The sequence below is a fragment of the Schistocerca piceifrons genome, chromosome 5, assembly GCF_021461385.2.
Source record: "Schistocerca piceifrons isolate TAMUIC-IGC-003096 chromosome 5, iqSchPice1.1, whole genome shotgun sequence".
Classification (NCBI taxonomy): domain Eukaryota; kingdom Metazoa; phylum Arthropoda; class Insecta; order Orthoptera; family Acrididae; genus Schistocerca; species Schistocerca piceifrons.
Window position 1 is genome coordinate 236,542,179 of NC_060142.1, and position 27,807 is coordinate 236,569,985.

The 27,807-nt window shown below is 37.9% G+C and overlaps 1 protein-coding gene across 1 annotated transcript in view; it reads right to left on the reverse strand.

Moving 5' to 3' along the window:
• The window catches only part of LOC124798235 (collagen alpha-5(IV) chain-like), a 597,808-nt gene that overhangs the window by 22,148 nt on the left and 547,853 nt on the right, over window positions 1–27,807 (reverse strand). Inside the window, exons 30-31 of the mRNA XM_047261550.1 lie at window positions 14,451–14,621; window positions 5,067–5,252 (exon numbers count right to left, since the gene is read on the reverse strand). Of these exons, the coding sequence (XP_047117506.1) occupies window positions 5,067–5,252; window positions 14,451–14,621 (357 nt within the window). The remainder of the gene's footprint in view (window positions 1–5,066; window positions 5,253–14,450; window positions 14,622–27,807) is intronic.

The window sequence follows — 27,807 nt, forward strand, 5'->3', positions numbered from 1 at the left end:
CCATATGATTCAATCACTGATTTGCAAAGTACTGGTTAAAAATATGTTAAATAATCCCGAACAGCCATTCTGACTGAGTTACAGATATAAATTCACATTCATAATTGATATGTTAATAGTATTACACATTAAAGTCTCATAATGCAAGAAGTTGGAGCCAAGTGCATCCAGTGAAACCCAAAAATTATTGTATTACGCATACATGATATACTGTGGACACTGTAAATGGAAAAAAGTGTACAGTCACTTTGACAAGTATTTAGCTAAGACATATTAAATAAAAGTCAAATGTCAGTCAATAAAATAGTGATGTACAGACTCAGGTTGAAAGCAGTCCTTCGACTACACTATCTCCAAATCTTAAGAAATTGTTATTAAATATTTGAGATGCAAGGGGAGTAGGCTTATGTTGCACTGTTCCATATCATATACTAGATTAAATATTGTATTCTGAGATTCAGTGCTTGGCCTGCTTGTGTTCATAGGCTATACGCCAATGCATACATTCCCTAATGGTCTTTCTCATTAATAACAATTTAGGATAAATTGTGGAACTCACAAACACAATACTGTAAGTAAAAATAATTTCCATATACTCTATGCATCCCTATCAACAGTTCAAACAAGTTTTTATATTTTGGTCTAAAAAGTCTGTAACAGTTTACTGGCAGACAGCAAGGTGGAAACTGAAAATTCAAAAACAAAGCAAAAGAACATGCCCTCAGCCAATCCTTCTATAAATAATCAGAATTTCTGGGCCCAGGGCTGTAAATTTTGCACAATTCTTAATGTTTATATTAAACAGATTTTCCACATTTAGTACACAGGCAGCTGATAGTGGTCTGAGCAAAGTTATATAAATGCCTTGTTTGAAGTGTAAGATAAAGACAACACCCGAGTAGTACAAGAAGAAGAACAGTGATTCCCCACTGCCCTACCCCCTCCCCCCTCCTTCCACCCATTTCTCTTCAAAGCAGCTGGTTTTCCTCTTAATATATGTAACATAAATATTTTTGAGGTGGTTTCCAAAAGTTACTAAAATTTGAATTTTGTACACAAATGGTTACAAGCACTCTGGAATACTGGCAAGGTTCTCCTCACACATGCTTCTTGAATCCATGTCCCAAATGACCGTAAGCTGAGTGGTTGGGCTAGTTGTTGGTGAGAATATTTTCATTGTCATGTTTCCATGAGATAGTAGTTTGTGATGGATGATCTGAAATAGCTGTGGGCTTGTATAAAGTTTTGTTTTAAACTTGGGAAAACCACTTCATAAATATACCAAAAGCTGAAGCAGGCTTTAAGTTAGATATGGACATACAACCAGAAAATGTATTTCAAAAACAGGCAAACATCAACTGATAATTGCAACTGTTGGCAGTGGCCAACTAGGACCACACTAGACGATGTTCAGAAACTGAGTAATCTGCTTCTGCAAGATTTTAGATAGGCCAACCAAGATCTCTGCAATACCTTGGAAGTATGTTATGTTACATTTGAACATATTCTGTCAGAAGAATTGAACACAAATAGGACTGTGGCCACATTGTTCCCACAAGTGCTTCAAGACAAGCAGAAGCAAATTATGTACAAGACTGTGTGAAACTTAAACAACTGGTTTTCGCAAAGATTTATCTCTTGTGGTCACCTGGTCAATAAAGAGTATTATCATAATGCTCTAAAACATTTGAGGGAAAACATGAGGACAAAATGTCCCCAGAAACAGCTTACATAACAACAAAGTGTCCATAGAAGTGGTGTACAAGTGACTGGATTCTCCAACATGACAACACATGACTGCATACACCCTACATTAATCTGGAATATTGGACTAAAAAGAAGGTGACAATTGTTGCCCACCCACCCTTCTCACCAGACTTAACTTCATGTGACTTCCTCTTAGTCAAGATGAAAATCAAGTTGAAGGATGAGGAGATACAACCAGAATCCCAGAGGTTACTAAATACCTTGAGAAAGCTGGCTTCCAGGATGCATTTCCACAGTGGCAGAAATGTCCATATCAATGTATTCACCCTGAGGATACTACTTTGAAGGGGATGGTGCAGAATAAAATACCAGTAAAACATGATCATTTTAATTAATTTGTTTCGAGAACTTTTGGATACCACCTCATAAAAGTAATTTAATCGTAATTCCCATAATTTATAGCTTGACTTGCTGCATACCATGGAAGAGTCTCCTTCATTTAGGGAACATGATGTGTGAATGTCTCAATGAACTTCAGTGTCTGGCCTCCCCTGTCACGTGAGTCTCAGCATGCACCTTGCTGTCAGTCTGCTATTGACATCAGCAGCACCTTTCAGTTGCTGCTGGAGTGACAGTTATTCTTAATGTTTTGCTTTCTCTGTTAATGCATGTTGTTTGTTGTTGTGGTCTTCAGTCCTGAGACTAGTTTGATGCAGCTCTCCATGCTACTCTATCCTGTGCGAGCTTCATCATCTCCCAGTACCTACTGCAACCTACATCCTTCTGAATCTGCTTAGGTGATTAAATCAAATATCATGCCAGAGTAAATTGGTACGTTACTGCTCTAATGAATAGCACATACAATTTCACTTCAAAAAATATAGTACTGGTGTCAAAAAAATAAATGGATGTTTTCCACTGGCACTGGGCATTGTATGAAACATGTATTGAGTAGTATTTGTTTTTGCTGACTCTGTCAACACAATGAAAAAAACAAAATTGTAAATCTCTGCTGAAGCATCACAGAAAATGCACTTAATGACTCTTACAGTGGGTCCTTAAGGACTGACTTCACCGCAAGATTCTTCATTCTCAAAGGATTCTAAAATCATTGTGCAGACATCAAATTCCCAAAGCAGTATGGCACGATTTCAAAAATTTGAAAAAGCTACCTTTGGAGATTAGAAGCTCTCCAAACACTGCCAAGTATAAAACATTTCCATCTTATAAACAGGGTGCTTGCAGCTGAATGTGTAGTGTAAAAGTTTTTTTTTTTTTTTTTTTTTTTTTTTTTTTTTTTTTTTTTTTTTTTACATTGATACTGAATGATTATTATTTTTAATAAGAATAACTACTTTTGATTTTTAATTACGAATTGCATAACGTAAGTCAAAATTTGATAGAGACAGGAAAATTCTTTGTTAAATGTAAACATTACACACACTGATGAGCCAAAATGTTACGACCATATGCTTAACAGCTTGTTTGTCCATCTTTGTAACAAAATAAATCACTGATTCAGCATATCAGGGATCTGAAGGTTTGTTAGTAGGTTTGTGGAGGTATGTGGCATTAGATGTCTACACACAGGTCATGTAATTCTTGTAAATAATGGGCTGCTGATTTGTGTGTGCAGTGATGGCACCCGATAGTGACCCAGATGGGTTCCGTAGAATATAAGTCAGGCAAATTTGGTCACCAAGACAACATGAGTTCACTATAATGCTCCTCAAGTGACTGTAGCAGAGTTTTGGCTCTGAGACATGGGCAACCATACAGCTGAAATACGACACTGCCATCTGGGAAGACATCAAGCATGAAAGGATGCAGGTGGTTCGCACCTGTCAAAGTGTCTTTGATTACTACCACAGATCCCATGCAAGCTCAGGAGACTGTCTCCCATAGAGTAATACTGCTCCAACCAGCCTGCGTCTATGGCACACTGTATGTTTCAAGCTGCCGTTCACTTCAATGATAACATTTGTGGAGACAAGCTGGCCAGAGTCGCCGAGCGGTTCTAGGCGCATCAGTCTGGAATCGCGCGACCGCTATGGTCCCAGGTTCGAATCCTGCCTCGGGTGTGGATGTGTGTGATGTCCTTAGGTTAGTTAGGTTTAACTAGTTCTAAGATCTAGGGGACTGATGACCTCAGATGTTAAGTCCCATAGTGCTCAGAACCATTTGAACCATTTTTTTGTGTAGACAACCATTGACCTAGAAAAAATGTGATTCACCTGAAGGGCTGACATGTTTCCATTGACCAACAGCTGAATCCCAACGGTCCTGTGTGCACTGCAATTGTAATTGACAATGTTGTTGGGTCAACGTGTGAAATGGAGGGGTGTCTGCTGTGAAGCTCCATGTTCAACAACGTACAATGAACAGTGTGCTCCGAAACAGTTGTGCGTGCACCAGCATTGTGATCATTTGGCGGAGATGCTATGGGTTACCATCTATCCTACTAAACAGAGGAGACAAGCCCATTGCGAAGAATCATGAAAGTCCAAAAATTTAGCACTTAGGGGTAGTTTCACTGTCCTTTTACCTCTTTCCATAGGTGTAGCATGTGAACATTTGACCAGTTTCCCTCTTTTTAAGATACTTGTTCACAGGCTCTGCATAATAATAATCTGCCCTTTGTCAATGTTTCTTATCTCAATGGATTTCCACATTCACAGTACATATCTTTGCCAGGGTGATCCCCCTTCGAATGTGCTCTGCTACATACTTTTGTTACCATGTCATGATGCGGCATCCAATGTTTTGTTGGGCAGTTGTCATAATGTTTTGGTTTATCAGTGTACATCAGTAATACTGTTCAGTCTCTAGAAATCAAAAAGTATTTTATTTTCTAGTTCAGTCTCTAGAAATCAAAAAGTATTTTATTTTCTATGTGATGTTTCGTATTCTGCTATCAAATTATGATTTACTGTAAATAATTTGTTATATTTATCAAAAAATTATTATTCTATATTTCTTAATTGAAGCTTGAATTTGGTAAGGAATAAAGAATTCAAACAAAAGTAACAAAACAAGAGGTTGCTGCTCCTAAAGATAATCAAACCAGAAACTTCACAGTTAAAAGACTTATACGCTATGCACTGAGCTACCAGTAACTCTGTTAATAAACTCAGAAAGCTTTATACTTAACAGATCTTGGAAATCTTTCAGCCTTCAAAAGCAATCTTTTTTTAACTGACTGTCAAATCCTATAAGAATCAAGACAATTGAAGGGGGCCATTCTGTAACATCTGCTTGTTAGTAGAGGCACCTGGGATATGCTCTCATAAAAAATAGTTACTCTGACTTATACACTTATACCACAATGTTTAGCTGATGTGTACTTTCTTTTTACTTACCCAAATCTTGTCCATGTGCCTTTGCATTACCAAGGAAATGTAGAAGCGAGTATCCACTCCACATCCTAACAGTGCCACGAGGACATGCTGGTGTTTGAACAGATTGTGAATGTCGTGTGAAGAAGAAACCACGACTTTTTGGCTCAGGTCCTGGAGGTGCTGGATCTCCAACCATTCCTCTGAATCCTATGAAATAAACAATTAGATTAATGTTAGGGGCACTCAAAGATGAGGTTATCAGCAGATAAGCAATTGTATAAGTAGACCCTTATGTGAGAAAATTATTTAACACAAATATGTATTTTTTTAATAAAAAAAATGAATGGTTATCCATTGTTTCTCCAGGAACACAGTTACAAATTTGCTTTTCAGTAGGTTGTATTCACTTTCAATTTTCACAGCAATACAAAAGCTATGATTAAACAATTACATGGTGAACAGTTGCATATTTTTAGAACCTTTTGTGTGCATGAAATTTTGTAATATTGCTTTTGAAGTATTTAGTTCGACAGTAAAGAAATTTATTGTGTTCAACTCATTCATTAACTTGCACATTAATTATAATTTTAGGCCTTACTGAGAAGCAAATTTTCCCCTTTTCTGCTTATATGGTCATCATACACATGAGCTGTCTGATCTACTTTTTACCAGTTTTACCTTTAGTGGTTGTTTTTGTTAATTTAGAACAAAAACGGTTTTGGTTGCAAAATTATTTAATATCAATGACATATTTCACCCTTTTACAGAATCATCAGATTATGTAAAAGTAGCTAGATATGTAACCCGTCCATCACAAAGCCATATAAAATGGAAACTGTACACAACAGTAACTGGCTGGTTTACTGTTACATCCATTTTCCATTTTATATGGCTTTATGATGGACAGGTTACATACCCAACTACTTTAACACAATCTGATATGCACCAAAATGGTGAAGTGTCTCAGTGATATTTAATAATTTTGTAACTAAGATTGTTTTTATCCTGAAATAATTCAAAACTGGTAGCTGTAGCACCTTGCCACAGTGGAATGGAATAGTTTTTGTTAATGATTACTCAGTGAATGATACTTTTGATATGCCATTTTTAAAAACCAAATTCAGCATTCATGGTGTGAATTAAAGTGGTCCTTTTGGGGAACATCCCTACATTAAAGAATAGGGTCATCAAAGTGAGAAAAGACACCACATGCTTCATGTAAGACAGTTTTTGTAGGATGCCAATAAGTTTATTTTTTAGCCTAAACTGTGAACTGTGTGATGCCAATTCAAATCTGAAAAACAACAACATATCCTGGAACTATTTACAATTTTTTTTTTCTTCTGTAAAGCTTCAGTTCCTACAACAGAGTCGAAAGATGCAATCCACAGCTTTCCTGGCTTTTGTCATGTGGATTAACTCCTTTTTTCCTACACAGTACATCACAATGGTAGAGAAGTTATCCTTATGGAATCATACACTAGTATATATTGAACTATCTTGATTTTGTCAAGCATAACAACACAGTGAGCTTATGGACAAATAATAGATTTTATTTATGCCCAATGTTTCCATTTTCATTAAAAACATTCACAGCATTTTCTAGCCTGCCAGAAAGAATCTCCTTTATGGGAAAGGAAGCTAGGAAAAAGTCCCAAAACATATGTCTGGAAACAAATACTTCTTGGATACAGATCGGTCCTCTTGTATCAAGAACAGCTAGTACTCAGTAATATAGGATGTCTTCCTGTTGACATTCGTTGCTCAACTACCTCCTACGTCAGCCATCCTGTACATATTGTTTTGAAACTGTGCTGGCATCAAAGCAAGATTAGTATTGCATGGATTATGAACAATGCAAACAGTGAAACGGAGGCCTATTAGTCCTCGTGAGAAATGGCAGACATGTAATTCTGCCAATAGAGTTAATCGACAGACAGGTAATAAATATTTGTAGCTGTGTAGGTAATGCAGTACAAATGCTTGTAATGGTGTATATTAAGTGTAGATAGTGTGATTGAGCATGTAATAAAATACATGAAACACATGTTAAAACTTAGAGTGTGCAGTTAATGTTTGTAATTATGTATAGACCTAAACATATCAGTATTATGTATAAGACATAAAGCCTGTTCTATTATCTGAAAAAATTTCCAACAGGTTTTTCCAGCAACTTGCAGACAGCAGGTCATTTTCAATATGGAAATGGGGACACAGTAGACATCGCATAGCCTGCTCACCAAATATGGAGGTGTGACTGTTAATACATAACACTTACCTGCTGTGCAAATTCTCAGGTCACAAGACCATCACATCAGGTTACAATTCTGCCAAGTGATTCAAAGAAGAATCATATAAGATAAGCAATTTACAGCTTTCATTTTATTTGTGGATGAGGCATGGTTCACAAAGATTGTGATAATGTAGTTTCATGCAAATCCTCAAGCAGATATCAGGTTCACCTTAGCATCAATATGTGAGGAGGAACTGTAGGTGAAGGACTCAATTCACTTTACTGGAAAAATTAACAGGTGTTGTTTATCGTCATACTACATATAAAAACTTACAATATTGGTGTTCATTACCCTCCCACAAAGACACCAGATGTGATTTACACAAAAAGGGACACTACCCAACTATCTGCACTTTGTATGACAGTGCCTAACAAAAACTTTTTATGAGTGATGGGTTGGTTGAGGAGGTTTAGCAACATGGCCTTCCCACATGACAGACTTCAATCCCTTAGATTTCTCCCTTTGAGGACAGTTAAATGCACTTGCATATTCCACATCTGTCAGCAGTACATTACAGGAGTGTGATCCATGCACCTGACCAAATCCAAGGCCAACCATGTCTATTCACACAACTTTGTGATTCTTTGAGGAGGAGGACTGAAAGAGCTACATTGAGCACCTTCTGTAGTGTGAGCTGATAGACAGCTACCATACATCAGAATGGCCCAAATCTCAATAAGTGTTCATTACCAGGCATATGTTTATAAGATTTATTTTGTAATTTTGGACAGTACTATCTCCTGTAAGTATATGGGGCATTTTTAAATACCTTGTATAAGTACTTGCAAAAAAATGAGAGGGAGAACTTGTTCCATACCACTAGTTGGACACCTCAAACAGAATGTTCTATCTGTTGGCTCCAAAAAATGTCCCTACCATAGCTGGCTCCATACAGATAAGATACTTAATTTCTTAACATGAAGTTTAGACTACAGAACAGTGGTTTTACATTTCATATAACCAAATCTATTCGTAAAATAGAGGTTGCAGTAAAGACATTCCAGTCAAAACTGATCTAATTTTTGAACAAATAGCTTTACTGACACCAGCTGACACACCTGTATCTTTAACAGGAGAACAAATGATGATAGAAAGTGTCCTCTTCCTATCAACTGCACTGTGACTGTGGATGTGTGTTAGTAAGCACAGAAGATGAGGTCAAACTGTTGCATGCTTAACAAAATTCATTTCTGACACAGTGTCTTACTTTTCAGTTTTCATGTGCCCACTACCATTAGTCAAGTGAAATGAAGCATCTCTCCCCAAGTAATGCTGACTTTACAGAAAACTGGGTCACTGTAAGTAAATGATGGTACATCTTGACTTACATAATTCGATGAACTTCAGCATATTTCTTATTATTTGTCCTAAGAAAATGGGGAAAGCCTATCTCCTGGAGATACAGTTATAAGCCTTTACTTTTGTGAATCATTTCCATGATTATACAATGCATAAGTGTTCCAAATTAATTTTTCTAAGTTCTTGAACTCTCTGCACTGTCACCGACATTTTATTCTTACCCATTCTATAGGAGCCATCTCATCATTCTTTTCAAAACAGACTGTGAAGTAGAGAAAAAAGTAGGAGTCATGTTCTCCATTCTAAGCAAAGATTAATGCTGATCATGTACACCAAATTGTTCATTTCTTCAGACAGTTCTAATTTCCTCTCTTACTCTGTTTCTATAGCACTGATGATGCAAGATATATATACTGTATGCAAAAAGAAACGAAAAAAAAAGAAATAACAAATTGATGCATCGTACTTCCCTCCCCTTGGTGGTTGTGGGGGATGACCTTACGTCCATTTTTCTGGAATTACCAAGATCAACTCAATTTTTTCATGCATACTAAACCTAAATCAGATATATATCAGATGTCAGTTACATTTTTATAGCTTCAAAATAAACAAGAAAAACTAAAAACCAAAGACTGACTCAACAATAAAGCTGTAAACAAACAATATAATCCACAGAATTCTTAAATATGCATCGAAATCCTCTTCTGTATCTGATTCAGGGAGTGTCTCATGCACAGACTCTCAGTTAGTTGGTTCATTAATTTGGGGGAGGGACCAAACAGTGAGGTCATTGGTCCCATCAGATTAGGGAAGTATGGGGAAGGAAACTGGGTGTGCCTTTTCAAAGGAACTATCCCAGCATTTGCCCGAAGTGATTTAGGGAAATCATGGAAAACCTAAATCAGGATGACAGAACATTGGTTTGAACCATCGTCCTCCCGATTGCAAGTCCAGTGTGCTAACCATTGCGCCACTTGGAACAGACACATCTGCTGAAGGTCATCCCTTTCTTTTTAAGCTTACGTCACAAAAGGCCCCTCCAAATTCTGTCTTACAAAACAGTGAACAAAGTTTGTATTTTTCTTAGTGAAATAGGTAAACATTCTTCACTGGAATTTTGGGGATGTCTTTCTGATCACATCTGAAATTTAGGAAACTGTTTTACAGCATAGTGCAGATGATGAAAGGATGAGAATACTTCTTGCAACTTCAAATGCTTGGGACCCATGCTTCAGGGCGATACACTAGCAAATACTTACTTTTCTTCTCTATTATGAATGCATATCATGCGTACTTTCATTCTCGTCTTAGATATGGGGTCACCTTCGGGGGAAACTCTAAAATAGCTAATAGCACATTTAAACTACAAAAAAGGGCCATTAGAATCTTGTCTGGGTGCAAGCCTAGAGACTCTTGTAAACCCCTGTTTAAGAAATCTGGTATTCCCCCATTACCGTGTGTATACATTATGGAAACCCTTTTGTTCTTTAAATTAAATGTAATAGGCAAGGACCAGAGGCTACAAAAAACTGTGATATACATGAGCACTTTAGCAGACAAAACAGGAACTTACATATGACTCAAATCAGCACAGCACTGTGCCAAAAAGGTACTTTTCACATGGGAGTTAAGCTTTATAACAAACTTCCTGAAAACATAAAAGCTATCACTGAGGTCAATACATTTGGAAAATCTCTAAAGTCATATTTACAGCATCACTGCTTTTATTCCATTGAAGAATATTTAAATTTATGAAATGTGTTATATAAATACTTGTGTGTAAAGTGTATTATTGTAAGCTTAAATATGTATTATTGTAAGCTTAAATATGTATGCCTTGAAATTACTTTCAGCCTGTATATTTATAACTTGACTTGTCCAATGTCTTATGCATAAGCTGCTATGTAGACAACAGGACCAATAAAATACAATCTACAATCTACAATACTCACACACCATTAGTGTATGACTTGTTTCAACAAACATGTGACCAGCTAATTTTTATATTTGAATGGTTCCTGCATGGAGTGATACACACAGACATGCTGTTAATGAAAGAGCAAGCTTGTGGAGTAGACTCTCATATATGTGAGTGGGTCAAAGACAAAGTATGTTATCATGGACAGCTAGTGTTCATCAGAGATAAGGGTATCATCAGGAGTACTGGAAGGAAGTGTGATACAACCACTTTTGTTCTCTATATACTTAAACAATCTGATGGAGAGGGTGAGCAACACTATGTGATTATTTGCTGATTACATTGTAGTGTGCAGGAAAGTGTGTTGCTGATTGACTCTAGGAGGATACAGGATGACATAGACAAGTTTTCTATTTGGTATGCTGAATGGCAGCTTGCTCTACATGTGGAAAAATGTAGGTTAATGCAGATTAGTACCAAAAACAATCCTGTAATATTCAAATACAGTGTTAATAGTGTGCTGCTTGATTTGTTGTTGTTGTTGTGGTCTTCAGTCCTGAGACTGGTTTGATGCAGCTCTCCATGCTACTCTATCCTGTGCAAGCTTCTTCATCTCCCAGTACCTACTGCAACCTACATCCTTCTGAATCTGCTTAGTGTATTCATCTCTCGGTCTCCCTCTACGATTTTTACCCTCCACGCTGCCCTCCAATGCTAAATCTGTGATCCCTTGATGCCTCAGAACATGTCCTACCAACCGGTCCCTTCTTCTTGTCAAGTTGTGCCACAAACTCCTCTTCTCCCCAACTCTATTCATTACCTCCTCACTAGTTATGTGATCTACCCATCTAATCTTCAGCATTCTTCTGTAGCACCACATTTCAAAAGCTTCTATTCTCTTCTTGTCCAAACTATTTATCATCCATGTTTCACTTCCATGCATGGCTACACTCCATACAAATATTTTCAGAAACGACTTCCTGACACTTAAATCTACACTCGATGTTAACAAATTTCTCACCTGTCTCATACATCTTGCTCACTAGATGGTAGAGTTTTGTCAGGACTGGCTCTTCCAAGGCCATCAGTAGTTCTAATGGAATATTGTCTACTCCCGGGGCCTTGTTTCGACTCAGGTCTTTCAGTGCTCTGTCAGACTCTTCACGCAGTATCGTATCTCCCATTTCATCTTCCTCTACATCCTCTTCCATTTCCATAATATTGTCTTCAAGTACATTGCCCTTGTATAAACCCTCTATATACTTCTTTCACCTTTCTGCTTTCCCTTCTTTGCTTATAACTGGTTTTCCATCTGAGCTCTTGATATTCATACAAGAGGCTCTCTTTCCTCTGAAGGTCTCTTTAATTTTCATATAAACATTTAAGCATAATGTTGTAAAACTATATAAAATGTAATGAGCATGTAAAAGGAAGACAATGTTATTTTGATGAAACAGTACTGAGGAAGTTCAGAGAACCAGCATTTGCAATTGATGGTAGAAAGATTAAACTGCCACCAACATACAAGAGAAATCATGACTTGAACAGAAGCATATGGACAGCCATTTTCCCCTTGCTCTACAGAGGGATCCAGAAAAATGTAGACACTCTTTGATAGTCAATATTAATGGAACAAAATGAATACCATTACAATTCTTGCACAGGGGGGAAGCTTATTTTATGTATTCAAAGAGACCACTGTTAGCAGCCAAACAACACTGACGCCACTTAACTGTTGAGCAAACTACAACTATCAGTGTTCCCAGTGTGATAAATGCACAGGACATCTCAATGGCTTCTCATAGTCCATTCAATTTAGTTGGCTTCTGCTGATAAACTTCATTTTTCAGGGTCCCTCCTAGGCAGAAGTCAAGAGGAGTAAGGTCTGGAAACCGCGGAGGGTACTCAGCAGCTCCGCTTCAACCTATCCATCATCCAGATAGATTTTCATCCAAGCAGGCTCTGACATCTTGTTGTAGATGAAATCTTTCATTTTCAACCACATCTCTGATGGAAAGTCAAAATCCATGTTTGCAGCATATGAAGATATACCTCACCAATTATGGTACCTTCAAAGAAGAATGGGCCAATTAAACTAAATGATGACAGACTGCACCACACATTAACACCTGGTAGATTAACATGTTTGTCTATGTTAAGGTGAAGGTTTTCAGGAGCCCAGTATACACAGCTGTGATGGTTTACAGTACCGTTCAGTTTGGACTGCGCCCTGTCAGACCAGATAACCATCCTTGCGAAGCATGCCATTAAACCACTCACAGTACTCCATCCTTTAATATAGGTTGCCCCCATTTACACCATGCAGCAGTCTTGGAATGTACACTTTTCTCTTTGCAGCCTTCAGAATTCGTCTTACATTTGACTGGCTTGCCCTGCTTTCACATACACCCTTCTTCACAGATGTTTGAGGTGACCTAGTACAACACTGCAACACAGCAGCGCTGGGAGCTGGACTTTTTGACATTTTTGGTCAGCCAGACCTTTCCTTATGCATACTCTGAACAGTACAATTGGCTTCAAATTTAGCCCGAATATGATAAATTGTTGTACGTGTTGGTGGCTGAGTTCTGTACACATTACACCATTGCCATTGTACCTCCATCATATTTTCAATTGTCTGGTACCACTTCAGTACTGTCTTACATTGCTCAAATGACAATCTTACTTCATTCATTGCTGCACTGTCGTTTACTAGGAAAATGCAAGCCAAGATCTGTTGAGAAAACAAAGGGCTACGCTACCCCACAAAATTGCAATGATATATCATTCTGTTCCAAAGATATTATTACATATCAAAGAATGTCTACGTTTTTTTCTGTATTTGGGAGGGGAACAGACAAGAGAATGTCTAGTAGATGTAGATTTATATGTACGCCCATCCCCAGTTGTGTCATTTCTGGCAGCACTGTCTTGTAATCACAGATGTTTTGATTTCAATCGATCCTCTTTTACCATCTGTCTTACCTGACAAATGGCAAATGCCATCTCAAATTCTCAATTATATGCTGCTGTTTTTCTCAGGTATAATATTTGGGCACAAGTACCCATCGTAACCTTCAACAGAGCTTAAAGATCAAAATTTATAGCCACAGCACTTAGGTCACTTTGTGCAAGCATTCTGACTTTAATGCACTTCCTTCAAGCCAGATCTCTTCTCTGCAAATATGTCATGATTTCTTGCTTCAAATGCTTTTCATTTCTGGGCAGTGAATTAAATATGATACAATTGTGACACAGATATTTCTTTGGTCTAAAGAATCCTAAACTGAACTTGTGGAATATTTGATAGTAGTTTGGAAGATATGCTGGCTTGCAATTCCACTCTTCACATTTGGTTTATAGTCATTATACATTAATGTAATACTCAAGCTTAAATAACAGTTCCTTCTTGACTACTTCTGCCTATAATAGTGTGACTTGGTGATAAGGTAACTCAAGATGTGCTGCCTACACAATCATCATCATTGTTTACTCATACTGTCCAGATTTATTGCTCATCACAAAAGAGCATCAAATAATGTGCAGTCTTATTCCTGGCTGCACTGTTGAAGGTGGGCATCTAAACAATTGTACAATTTAACTTCCCAATATATATGGTATGCCATGGCCTGAGTTTCTTTTATGTAGAAGGTGGGCATCTAGACAATTGTACAATTCAACTTGAAAATAGTTCCTGCACTTCTTTTCTTCCTTCCAAATACCCATATTACTAATTGGGTACTGAACTGAGGAAGCAGTTAAAAGTACACTTGGTCTAAAAGTCCAACACAATAACAGTGACCAGTATTCCTGATACGGCAAAGGTATTTTTGTTCTCACATCCTGTTCCTATCTGACAGGCATGAGAGTACCATTCTACTTGACTTCTGTTACCTGGTAATCCTTTTGGTCCAATGCGACCTGGTCTCCCGGGATTACCAGCCATCCCATTCAATCCTGGTAATCCAGGTGTTCCTGGAAGACCTGGTCTGCCAGCTTCGCCTGGAAGGCCCCTTGCACCATCAAATCCAGGAATGCCCATGGGTCCTCGCTGTCCTGGGAATCCTGTGAAGAAGAAATTCAGTGGCATTACATGTTTGGTGGCTGCAATTAAAAGGTAATCGAAGAGGTCAGTGTAAGGAAGTATTAAACCTCAGTTTAGTAAGGATTAGTACAATTGCACTATTTGTTGTTTTTCTGAATGTGCCACATATTCATAACAAGCTTTTTCACATGCACTGCCAGAAAGAGCTGTCTACCATATAGTTTGTTTTGCCTATCATATTTATGCTCCTGTCTTTAAATTTACCCAACATGTAGCAGACAGCAACTCGAAATATCTCTTATGGGTTAGCACTTGCTTCCACCAACCCCTTCAACTGATAATGTTCCTTAGTTCAATATTAGCAATTTGTTTTACAAAATTTTCTGATAATAACACAATATTGTAAAATTCTTTAGATTTGAGGTACATTGACAGTTGGGTGGTGGAGTTTTCTATTATTTTTATAAAAAAATTATAATATTTATTTATTTATTTATTTCATGTTCTGGTGATTCATGTTGTGAATATTCACAGGATATGGAAGTTGTCAGTTTTACACATTGGTTATGGTATTATGCATGTAACATTGTTTAATTACATATTAAAGTATCTGTAGCTTAAGTTCTTTCGCAGAAAAAAATTTGTCAAATAAACATCGCAGAAAAAAATATTTATTACAGAAAACATAAACAAATAAATATGTTTACAAATATGTTTACAATTCCCACGTGGAATGTTTCCTTCCATTATATTGTTTACAATGATAAGTGTACAGGATCACAAATAAAGATCTGGGAATGGATCTGAGAGTTATAGGTACATGGGTACTATTCATTATGGTTCAGGAACTCCTCTACAGTGTAAAATGACCCTTGCAAAAGGAAGTGCCTTAATTTTTTTTAACAAGATCTCATCATCTACTAAACAATTTGTCAAGGGAGAGTATTAAAAATCTCACAGCCACTGAAGTGGACCCCCTTCTGTACCATACGCAGGTTTGCTTACTCATAGTGGATATCATCTTTTCTTGTAGTATCATGACTATAGTACAGTTTTCACCTCCAATTGCAAAAACATTCTGTTGGCACCCACCGACATAGGGGGAAATGATCATCACGATAAAATAAGAGAAATCAGGGCACGCGTAGAAAAATTTAAGTGTTCGTTTTTCCCGCATGCCATTCGAGAGTGGAATGGTAGAGAGACAGCTTGAAGGTGGTTCACTGAACCCTCTACCAGACACTTTATTGTGAATAGCAGAGTAATCACATAGATGTAGATGTAGATAGACACTATTAAGTTTGAAAATGGGCTTTTTTTCTTATGAAACCCATGAGGGAGAATATACATTGTGCAGTGGATGTGGACATGTCAAGTTCCTTAAAAGGATTTATGCATGTGGCTCTAGGGTGGGCTCATTCATGATCCTTATGACTCTTTTCCTCATGATTCTTATGACTCTTTTCCATGCACAAAGCACTTTTCTAGCCAATGGCTGATCTTCCCAAAATTTGATCCATATGCCATAATGGCATGAAAATAACCATAAGAAGCTGATTTGATGGTTTTCATATTACTGTAAGAGCAGACAATGCATAAAACATAAGCAGCAGAATTTATTCTTTTGATCAGAACCAGGATGTGGTCTGACCAGTTTAGTTCGTTATGAATATGTAAGCCTAGGTATTCTGCACTATCCATCCTAGCTGTCAGCTGGGAACCTAGTTTTTCTCATATTGTTTCTTCTTTAGAGGTTGTATGGAACTGAATGTAGTTTGTTTTACTGTAATTAACAGGAAGACCATTTATGTTAAACCAGTTCACAATATCCCTAAACACCTTATTAGCTGTCACATCAAGTCTGTCTACTGAATTATCAGTAAGCAGCATATGTCATCAGCAAAAATGGTGAATTTACAATTGTCTGTACAAAAAGGTAGATCATTAATAAAAATAATAAAAAGTAGGTGGCCCAGAATGGAGTTCTGAGGCACTCCACACTCCATTGGTTGTAGACACATGATTGACAACATATGGAACTTTGGGTTGGCCCTTGAGTTGTGCTCAGATAGCCAAATGGTAAGGTGATTGCTCACAATAAGAGGGCAGTCCAGGTTCGAGTCCCATTCTGGCACGCATTTCATTGTCATCATTCAGTTGATGGCTGTCCATAATCGCAACTGCGAATACATTTCATGTTCTGTTTCTATTTTGTGTTAAAAAGTCCACATCAAAGTCACTTACTACAATGAATTATTTAGTATTTCCAGACAGGTGGGACAAGAGTGATTCAACATGTCTCAGGAAAACATTCAGATAACCAGCAGATGCCCTGTAAATTGACAGCACATTAACTGTTACACTATCTGCTGTTACCTCAATACTAATTACCTCAAAGTACTGTTCAGCACAGTATTTGCTTAAATCTAGAGATTTATACACTACATTGTTTCTAACAAATATTGCAGCACCTCCCTTTCCCATACTAGATCTACAATAATGAGTAGCTGAACACAAGTTTTCAATTAGTAACATGTGGATCTCGTTTATGATGTGATGTTCAGAGCAACACAGTATATCATATTCACTTCCATATCCTTCATCTTTTAGGTGTGTTAGCAGTTGGTCAGGCCTCTCATATTTTGATGAAAATCAGGCAAAGTTTGAGGCTTATTCACCATTGTATTTACATATTTGTTTGGAGCAGTTTTTCTCAGTAGGCCTATATTAGTTAGCTCTGCTTGCAGAATTGGAAGTTCATTTTGAATACATAAGAGGGCTGCTTCACATAGGTTTGACTGTTTTTCTCCCATGTGACTCACAATAAAAAATGTTGAGTTGCCTTTCTGTTGCATTTGGGACAACATGCTGTTTCTGCTTTTTGTGGTAATGTTTCAGCTGCTGGTTCTGCTACTGATGGCACTGGAGATGACACTGGGGATGCTGCTATTTCTGCCATAAGTGACGTCAGTCCCACACAAGTTCATATTTTCTCTGCTTTCAATTATTTCATTTACCATTCTACATATAAACTTTCTTCTTTCATAACTCAGATGTATTCCACATCTGGTATTGCTTGCATGTGTCCAATTTGACTACATCAAGGATGCTGCACTTTCCAAACAAAGAACACTTCTGTTTTATTTTAACGTTAGTTTTTTGCATTTCTTTGTTCACACATGACTGATGCATTGTCATATCTGTGTGGTAATGTTGCAATGTTTGAATGCATTGTTTATTAATCTAGGAATTTCTTTAGTTCTGATAGGCAGTTATTTGCTTTTTTTGCAACACCCATTTGCACTTGCTATATACATCACATAACCATTCTTTGTTAACATTTTGTTGTGCAGATTGACACTAACAATTTTTTGTTGTTGTTGCTCTTGGCTTAACAACACTTGTCTCCCACATTAGTTTCATTATTACGTGCAGTAGATGGTGTGCACAGTTTCTTACTGTCACTGTTATCATTTTTTTATGTTCAAACTTTTGTTTTTCTACAGTACTGTAGTTATGTATATGATAGTCGAGGCAACTGTTTGTAACTGATAAACATTAACATGCTTCACTGTCTTAAATTAAGGAAAGGCTTGTCATCTCTGATCATGAGATAATGTAGTTACCAATGACAGAAACACACAAAAACACTACCTTATCATTTCTTATCACCTTTTTAAGCTGATTTCTTGCTTTCTTCAGACCAGTCTGCTACACAAATCGAAACTAAAATTAGGAGAGAATATTCCTCCTTTTTCATATACCAATTAACATACTAATGCTGTTTCCTTAGTTCACATATGAAACCTCCAGCATATAGTTTTCACCACTCAGCAAAGATGATTTTTATGTCTTTCACTAGCTCTGTACTGTATCTGTCCACATCAGTTTAACGCTCTCCACAAAATCCTGCAGGGATTAAAAAAAGTTTATCAGTTAAAATACATGTGCTGCCCACCACTATACAACAGCAAGCACTGTGGGAGCTAATGAAGAAGCAGACTGAAATCTGATCACAAATTATTGTAAACACATTTTGAAGCCTACCTTGTTCTTTCATTGAGTTGTTTCAAAAATTTGCAATGTAAACTTGTCTCTTTCTTACAGTAGGCCTTGTGTCTTCATTTTACTTTTATCCATTACCTCAGTATGCCCACAGTTCATTAATGATTGTTTGTCCCCATATTTCCTAACTACCACTGTCTTTTCCTCTTCAGATTAGTCAAAGATATGCTCTAACTATTTATAGTCTGATAATGAAGCAGACATGCCTGTTGTAGCTTTCTTTCTTTCTTTTCCCTTCTCATTAGATACTAGTTAGCTTATCATCAAGTTGTGACCTGTTTCTTCAATAACTGCCATATACCATAAATTTCACTTTACTGACTGTTTCTCACAATTCCCTCCTTGAGCCCATCACTCTAGTACTGCCTTTTTCTTTACTATTTGATTTCATGTGACCTTTCTGTTTCCAGTCAGCCATATCAGACTAATCATATTGCTATTGTTTTCTTCACCACCTACTTTTCATTTGTCATGGTGTAATGTCTTGTTAATAGGGGTAATTAGGTAATGAATCTTCCTGGGTGAAACAAAAGTTACTGCAGGCAGTACTGCAAGTACATATCATTTACATCTTCTTGGCAATGTAATCTGTTTGCCGCCATGAATAAATAGTTCTCTGGTCACCCTTCTGAAATATGACATCTTTATTTAGCCAACTGTAAGATGTCCCTCAATCTAAGATTATCTTTTTTTTTTTTTTGTTTTTCCATGAGAAATCTATAACTGTAACACATTCTGACTAATTAAAATTACATACAGTAGGAAAAATCTGGTAGAATGTTAATAATTTAAGAATAAAAGAGATGACTGACTGAACAACGAAAGCCACTGAAAGAGTGCAGAAATGTTGAGACTACAGAAACTTTAAAATATGTGGGAATGTTACCTTGCTAAAATTTCTGATCCCTCAGTGTTGGGTATGAAAGAGTAAACTTGCAAGTTATGCTGCAGCAGCTAAGAAAATGACATACATAGCAATAAAACGAGTGAAGCATGCAGTCTGGACTGCCACAAAAGCATCACAGTCAGTTACAAATGGGTTTACTACAGGTAAACAAATATTTGACCAACACACCACCCGTCTATAAGAAGTGGATGAAAAATTAGAAATGGTTTCTGAACAGGTCACCACTTTTCAGGAAGAAAATTCAAATAAATTCAAAACAGCTGATCAAAGCTATTGAGCATGCAATTGCAACTGTAAATGCATGTTCCGACAACACAATCCTATTGCACAACAGTTTACTTGTTGTTGAAAACCCTTCTTACCCCCCTGTGGTACCACACAGATGGATGCAAATATGTCAGAATGACCATTGTCCAGTGCGCCCTCACTGCCTCGCATTGGGCTTATGTGAGAGTACAAGTCAATGAGCAGTCTCAATTTGCACAGTATGACCTGTAATGTCAAACAGGCAAAATTTATACAAACCATGCAATATATGAATATATTGTAGATTTTGTGCTTGACTCTAAACATTATCTGTCAAACAGGAAATTTTCAATGTTCAAAGAAGATAGCCCACTTCATCCCATTGCTTGGTACAGACAATTTTAGAATGCATTTCCTGCGTCTTGGCCATTGTACTCAAAAGTTTAATTGAATTCTTATATACAAACAAGAACAGCAATGCAGCCAACATAAAAACCCTCTGCAGTGTGTTGAAACACTTATGAGGAATTTATAGAAAAATGTAGGTTAATTTACTGGTCATGAGCAGAACAATCTCATGTCAAACATGAAATCACCATGTGTCCAGACCTAGAGGCTTCACAGCACAAAACACCTGTAAAAATGTTTGAAGGCCTGATGAGAAAAAACCAGCTTCTTGACATGCCATATTTGGAAGAGGATATCTGTTATTCTGAACTACCTTTTATATACCAGCAAGCCTTGGTTGGTCAGTGTGATGCAAATGCAGACACTTTCAGACATCTACTATAGGAAGTTGTGATGGTTGTAGAAAGATGCAACAAATATGAACACAAAAGATCAAATGGACAAACCAATTATCAGTCACACAGGAACAACAGGTTTTGTGGTAACAGAAACAGGCAAAGTAGTAGCTACCAAAAACACAGTAGACACAGTAATGGCAATGATGACCGCCATAGTTACAATGACGACAGGACCCATACTAAGTGGTGGGACCAGAGACAGCATCAACAATCTAACAATGGCAATAATGGCCAGTGCTGCATAAACTGTAATGGCAAGTGAGCAGAATTATGTGGCCCCAACCCATTGTCGAATTTTATAACAATGGCAATAACCATAGCTGATGCCCCAGACATGAAAGAACATCCCACAATGCCCATAATTCCAGACAAATAAACAACAACATTAATCTCATTGGGTATGAGGACATACGGTATGTGCTCACAGATGAGAGGGAGGAAGAGAGCAGTGCTGATCTCCATCTTGTCAACTCTGTAACAGTAGGGTCGGAAGCTTTACGTGCCATCATTGACATTGGCAGCCATGAAACTGCCATATCAGAGAATGCATGCCCTTTGTGCAATGTGGACAAACCTTGGCCCTTCTTAGCAGCGAAGAAAGCACACATAAAAAGTGCAATTGTAGGAAAGACCACTAAAGTGTGCCTAGAAACACGGTTACAATTTGTCTACCAAGGACATCAGCTAGAAGATAACTGTCTTGTGGAGACCATCTAGCTCTCATTGACATCAGTAGAGGTACTGTCACTCTGCATAGAGAATGTGAGATCATAATTCGCTTTGATGAACAGGCCATCAAAGCACAATTACCCACAAATAGCATCAAGTTACATTACATAAATAAAAACGAGATCCCATTACATAAATAAAAAATGAGATCAGACACCACAGCTGATCAAACAACACGAAGACAGCTGCACGGATCAGGGCAACCAGACAGAAACAGTACAAGAAGTCATAACAGAGAAGGTCCAAATGATACAACATATACAGGAACATGACAGAGAGCACTAAGGGATAGCTCCAGGGTTTTCATGCTCAAAACTGGCACTCATACAAATTTCAGGTCAAACGTCATAAGAAATTCTTTGCAGCTCTGATGCCATACCTCATATATTTTGGAACAGGGTCGCAAATGAAGTATCACGAATGTTAGCTGACGGTGTCACTGAATTCACCCAATCTACTTACGACAATCTCATTAAAGCCATTGAAAAAAAGGACAGATCCATTAGGCTTGTATTAGATTCACACCAAGTCAATACCATCATTGATACTGAAACTGACAGATCTGAGAGATTAGAGGAGCTGTTGCAGAACTTTCATGGTGTTTCAACCTTTACATCAATTGAACTCCACAGCAGCTTCTGACAAATTATCTGGATTGCTGGAAATACACTGCCTTTTTGGCCTTCGGAAACTGCTATCAATTCTGACAACTTCCCTTCAGCCTCAATATTTCCTCCACCACCTTTATTCACGGATTACATGGGATACTTACGGACTACATAGGATACTCAATGCATTTCTCCAGGGGAGAGTCACTAAGTATGTTGATGGCCTCTTAATTGCAGAAAGGACATGGGAAGAACACAACTACATGCTATGTGAACTGTTCCATTTATTGAGAGATCACGGGATTACAGTGAACATCGAGAAATCATGCTTTGGCACCACCTTGGTTCATTTCCTTGGTCACACAATTACCAAGGAGGGAATTTCTCCCAACCCCAAGAAGTAGCGGCAATAGCACAATTCCCACAAACCATAAGTAAGTGTCAATTACGCGGTTTCCTGGGGGTCATTAACTTTTACCAAAAATTCCTACGTACCATGACTTTCGGTACCCATGACTCAGTACACTCACTGGAAAGAACACACCATGTCAGTGGGACGAAGAGACAGAAAAGCAATTTCTAGCACTAAAATCTGCATTAGTTAATGCACCTGTATTGTTGTGCCCTAACCTAGAAGAGGATTTTTGCATATTGATGGATAGCTCACTCACAGGCTTAGGCATATTGGTCTTTCAAAAATATATTGGAAATGGAACCATGGTCTGGAAAATGATTACCTTTGACAGTTGTGTCCATACAAAAAGTGAGAGAAACTACTCGGTGACAGAGTTAGAGGCACTCACTGTTGTCTGGGCATTCTAGAAATTCCACTACCTCTTGTATGGTAGAAGGACAAAAGTGTACACTGACCACAAGGCTCTTGCGTTTTTGGTAACCACTAAACTCAAACACAGGCAAATAACCTGTTGGAACAAATAGAGACGCAAAAAAAGTGCTTACATAATAATAATTACTTTTGTGCATTTCATTATTATTTACACAGGTTTGCAGTATTTCAAGTACTAATACCTCACCATCACTAATAATTGCATGCTAGAATAAGTGCATGTACACTAAATTCACAAGGTCGCATGCTCAAAGGTACTATGGTTCCTTTACATGGTGCTGGGCACATTTCTCTCCTTTAAGTTTACCCACACATATTCCTTCATCACACTAGTTCTAGAACTACAAGTTACCTTTTATCCTTAGGATAGCCATTACTACCACCTACTGTGTAAGATGTTATTTGTTAATATATAATTTGTCACCATGTTATACCTAGTTTATTCGATTGTATTGGTCACATTTCATTTGTAAAGGATTGTGGGCGAAACTGTCTTGGATGTATTTCATGCCTACCAAACTGCATGCTGCCAGAGTGCACCCAGCTGTGACGGAGATAGAGGTGATGGTGCAGGACACGTGGTGGGGGGACCAACTGGTTCCTGCCACAAGCCATGGGAGAGGAGGCAGACAATGCAGCACAGGGCAGCCCATGTTGCAGAACTGCCATTCAGCTCCCCCCACAGCTCAGTGTGCCCTATAGGCTTGCCACGGGCCACTGATCCACTTCCTCGTCATGCCCTGGGGAATCGTTTCCCTCTGTCACAGGATACCACGGGCAGTCTACTCTTGAGCCAAGGACCTACCAGACTCACTCATAGGCGGCACACGCCACTGTGCATAGCACCGCCTACACTGTTTGTCCAGCTTCCGCAGATGTCTTGCAGAGGCGCCACTCTGACGTCATCGATAAGGTCGTGTGGGCCCACAGCCCCACACTACAATGGTAATCAACACAGCAAGAGAGGTATCCACTACACATTTTCATGCCACCCATCCCTCACGCCGTGCCCTGCACCCACCCTGTCAATAGCACCATGGACCACACGTCAGTTAATGGTGTGACACTACAAGTAAGTGTTGAGGCTTTTCGTGTGAAGTCTTTGTCTTCCTTGAATTATTAGGAAATACTCAAGTTCACCACAATCCTAAAAGAGGTACAACAAGTGTCTCTCTGTGTTACGATATCTTTCCAATTAATCAGTATCAAATTTTTATTATTATTGAAGCACTGAAGCTTGACTTACATGTCTTTGGTTTCATTATATCCATGTCTTAACTTAATGATTAGATATAACACACATTTGCTTGATTGGTCATGTCTAGCTTATCCTAATTTGTACCTACATTTGTATCATAAATTTTGGGTGTGCACCCACATGTTGTAGCACAGTCAGTTCCATTTATGGATTTTTAAATATTAACTTATAACATGACACAAATCTTTCATGTTCCTTGATAATATTTTGTGTTTGTTTCACTAATCTTAGGACTTGTCATTTAGCTGGAATATTCATTCTTAAGGCTCCCTTGTTAAGACTACAGTCTTGGATTATTGTACACTCTTTATTGTATAACCACTAGGTTCTTTCCAGAAGTCTCTCATGTCAAATATAGTATTGCATGATAAATTAATTATTATAACTTATTTATGATTAATGTCAATATGTTTACATGTCTTCCCAGACAATGTGTCACCTTACATCACCCTCAGTGGTGAGAGAGATGAGCCCTATGGCTGCCCTTTATTCATATACATATGTCCCCATTGACCATTAATATATTTATTTTAGTACATTGCCTATTTGTGTTCATCAAAATATGTACATACATGTTACACTATGTGGATTGGCACCCAATCTTTACTCTTTGATTTATGATTGACATTTGTACTAATTATGACACACATAATCTTATCATGCAGAATTTTATTTGGCCTGTGCCCCACCTATCATACTCTAAGCTGTGTACAGACCAACACAAAATTCTAGTGTTAAAGAAGGACTAATACAAGGTGGAAACGTATATGGACTACGCACACATCAGTCACCACTTTATATTTTTGAATAATCAATTGGGGCAGTAATGACAAGTAGCAGCATGGATGTGAACAAATTTGTGGTTCATCATGCTATGCTAATAGAGATGGCTAAGGGATGAGCAATGACAATGTGCTGCATTGTGTTAAGTGCAAATAATTTTTGCAGATAGAGTCTCATGCAAGATTGTACTCAGGGTGCTGATGGCGGAAAGACAGCAGGGCGTTAGCCCGAAGGTCAAATTTTACAACCTCCAGCACCCAAGAGGTGTAGGCTTTGCCAGGGCGTTCTCCAGAGGTAGGGCTTTGATGCCACCCGACAGGCAGGTGGCATTTCCAGCAGAACAATTCAAGGCTAGCAGAATGTCTCCCCAAAATGGATAAAACGCAAGGACACGCTGTTTCCCCCTCAACTGTGTCACCCTGGGCTCACAAAAGCATCTTGGGTGACATTGCCAGCAAGTAATAAACCTCCGCGAATCCTCCACTCCATATTTTTTGAGCGTGGGACAGAGTAGGAGAATGTGTCTGGTTTGACGCTGGCACCGAGGAAGCGTCTGGAAAGTTCTTCGGACAGTGTTTCCTGTGCATTGACAGTTGAACGGGAATCGTGCTAATCAGTGAAAAATTTGTTAAAATGTTGCAACTGGACGGCCACACCAGCGGAGTGGCAGGCCGCACTTGGTTTTCAGCAGAAAGGAGACATCTGCATTTTAGCATCCGTCTGATAAGGATGCAGTACTCTGTACCAAACAATACAGAGTGACTGCGAAGTAGCTGTGTACCTTATCCAAAGCTCTGGATAATTTTGCAGGATTGTGTCACATATGCGCATGCTGCTGTGGTTGCAGAGACATCACACCTGCTTGTTATAACAGCACAACAAGAACAGCTGACTGGGGACCCTGTCATTGAGCAGAATAGGCAAAATATGCAGCTCTGGCCATAGCATGATCAGCCTTGCAGTTCATAAAAGTTAAACAGGTGGCCACTGACCTATTGAGCATTGCAGCACATTCTCGCATTATTTCTGTGATTAGGTACAGATGGAAAGTATGTGACCTAGAATATTGCACTTTCATTCAGTTAAGGGGAAGTGCCAATCCACATCACTAGGTTTTATAGTTGTAGATTTGTGTTATACTTCTTTCTCATTGTTAATTTGTTAATCTGTCCACATTCAAGAGGCATCACCTTGTTAATGTGATTTATTACCATATGTAAATTCTCAAATGGAATAAATCTGATTATCTTTCATGGTGTTTCAGACTACCTACATTGAGACACCAATCCTATCCTACAACCTAGTCAAAAATTTTCACAGAGTTAACTTGATGTTAATGATTTACATCCATCGCTACTTTCTATGAGGCAAGCAACCTCACCCAATTCCATTCTTCAACAGAGGCCTGTATTGCAGTCAGATGTCATTAAGCACAAAAGAATCACATTGGGGGAATTTATAATAGAATTCTGAGTACAGCAAATAGTTTGTTTGCATATCGTCTCACAGTAGCAAAGGAAACTCGGAGATCTCTCCCACAATTGGCTTCTGATACAACCACGACATATTCTAGGTATAGCGTCCCCAGTGCTATATTACGAAAATACTTAAAAAACAGTATTTATAAAGGAGAGACATTTAAAAATTGAATAATATATTTTTATCATGTAGTCGTAAAACAATAATTTCTCTGTCGAGAAATGCAAGAAAATGCAATGCAAAGAAATAATTTATGACAAAATGATCTAAAGAGACGACAAGATACGCTCTTTTGTTAATTTTTTTTTAGTCGACTTCACTTCCTATCTTGTCTTTGTTGTGTATAGACGGACTTCTTTCGAGTGCTGGCAAATGTAAGCATATTTGTATGAGTTAAGCAGATAATATATTAATTGAATATTATTGTGGTTAACGGAGGTAAGAAAAATACTCTCGCGCGTGTGTGGGCCGCAATTGTAATTAATGACTAAAGATCTTTTGCTTTAAAGTGAACTGACTAGCCGAGTAAATTAATATGAAAAGTTTATTACATTGTTCAGCTTGTATGCTCATGTTTTAAGATGCAGCAAGTCTAACATTCATTAACGTAACAAATAATTTAAGATTAATATTGTTAAAAAGGAGAACTTCAGGAAAGCATTTAACCGTAAATCAAAATTGAATGAAATATCATTTCTATTAAGGCCTACCATGTAAGTCGGCAAAAATCAAAAAATAATAATAATAACAATAATAATATATTAAATTACGACGGCCGACAGACGCGAGATTGGCGCCCAACATGGGGCCCGATCAAAGAAAATACGAAATTTATTAAATCTGACTCTATTGTAATGAATGTAATTATGTATGTAAAATATTAATGCCTATATGAATTCCTTTACATGTACAACAACAAAACCACACCCTGAGGAGATCTGGAGAAGAAAAAGTGTAGAAAAGAAAAAGAATTGGGAGAAAGAAAAATAAGTAAGGTAAGGCCTATTGTGCAATCATCCTGTGTAGCTCTGTGCGGAATATCGAACCCATGTGCACACGAGATACCTTCGGTGTTTTGTGTATTTATGTGTTTATTTTTGGAGGGGATAATTATTCGTTTTGTTTATTTATATGTTTATTTTTGGAGGGGATAATTAATCGTGTGTGTATCAGTGTTAAAGATTCGTCAGTGACTTAAAGTGAATTTAGTATGGGTAAGATAGGACAACCTAAAGCATTCGTACCAGAAGAACAAAATTCTGTTAATATGGAAAGTGAGGTTCATTTGAAAAACGTAAACGAATCCAAAGCCACCGCCTCCGGTAACATAATTTCCGGAGCGGGGGGGCGAGGATCTGTGGACAGTGAATGACGCTCCACAGCAGAATGGGAATAGAGTAACAACTCCACTGCCTGGGCAGGGGGGCCAATCGAGTGCTAAATTAAGCGAGGCACCAGTATGCTCACCGATTGCAGAC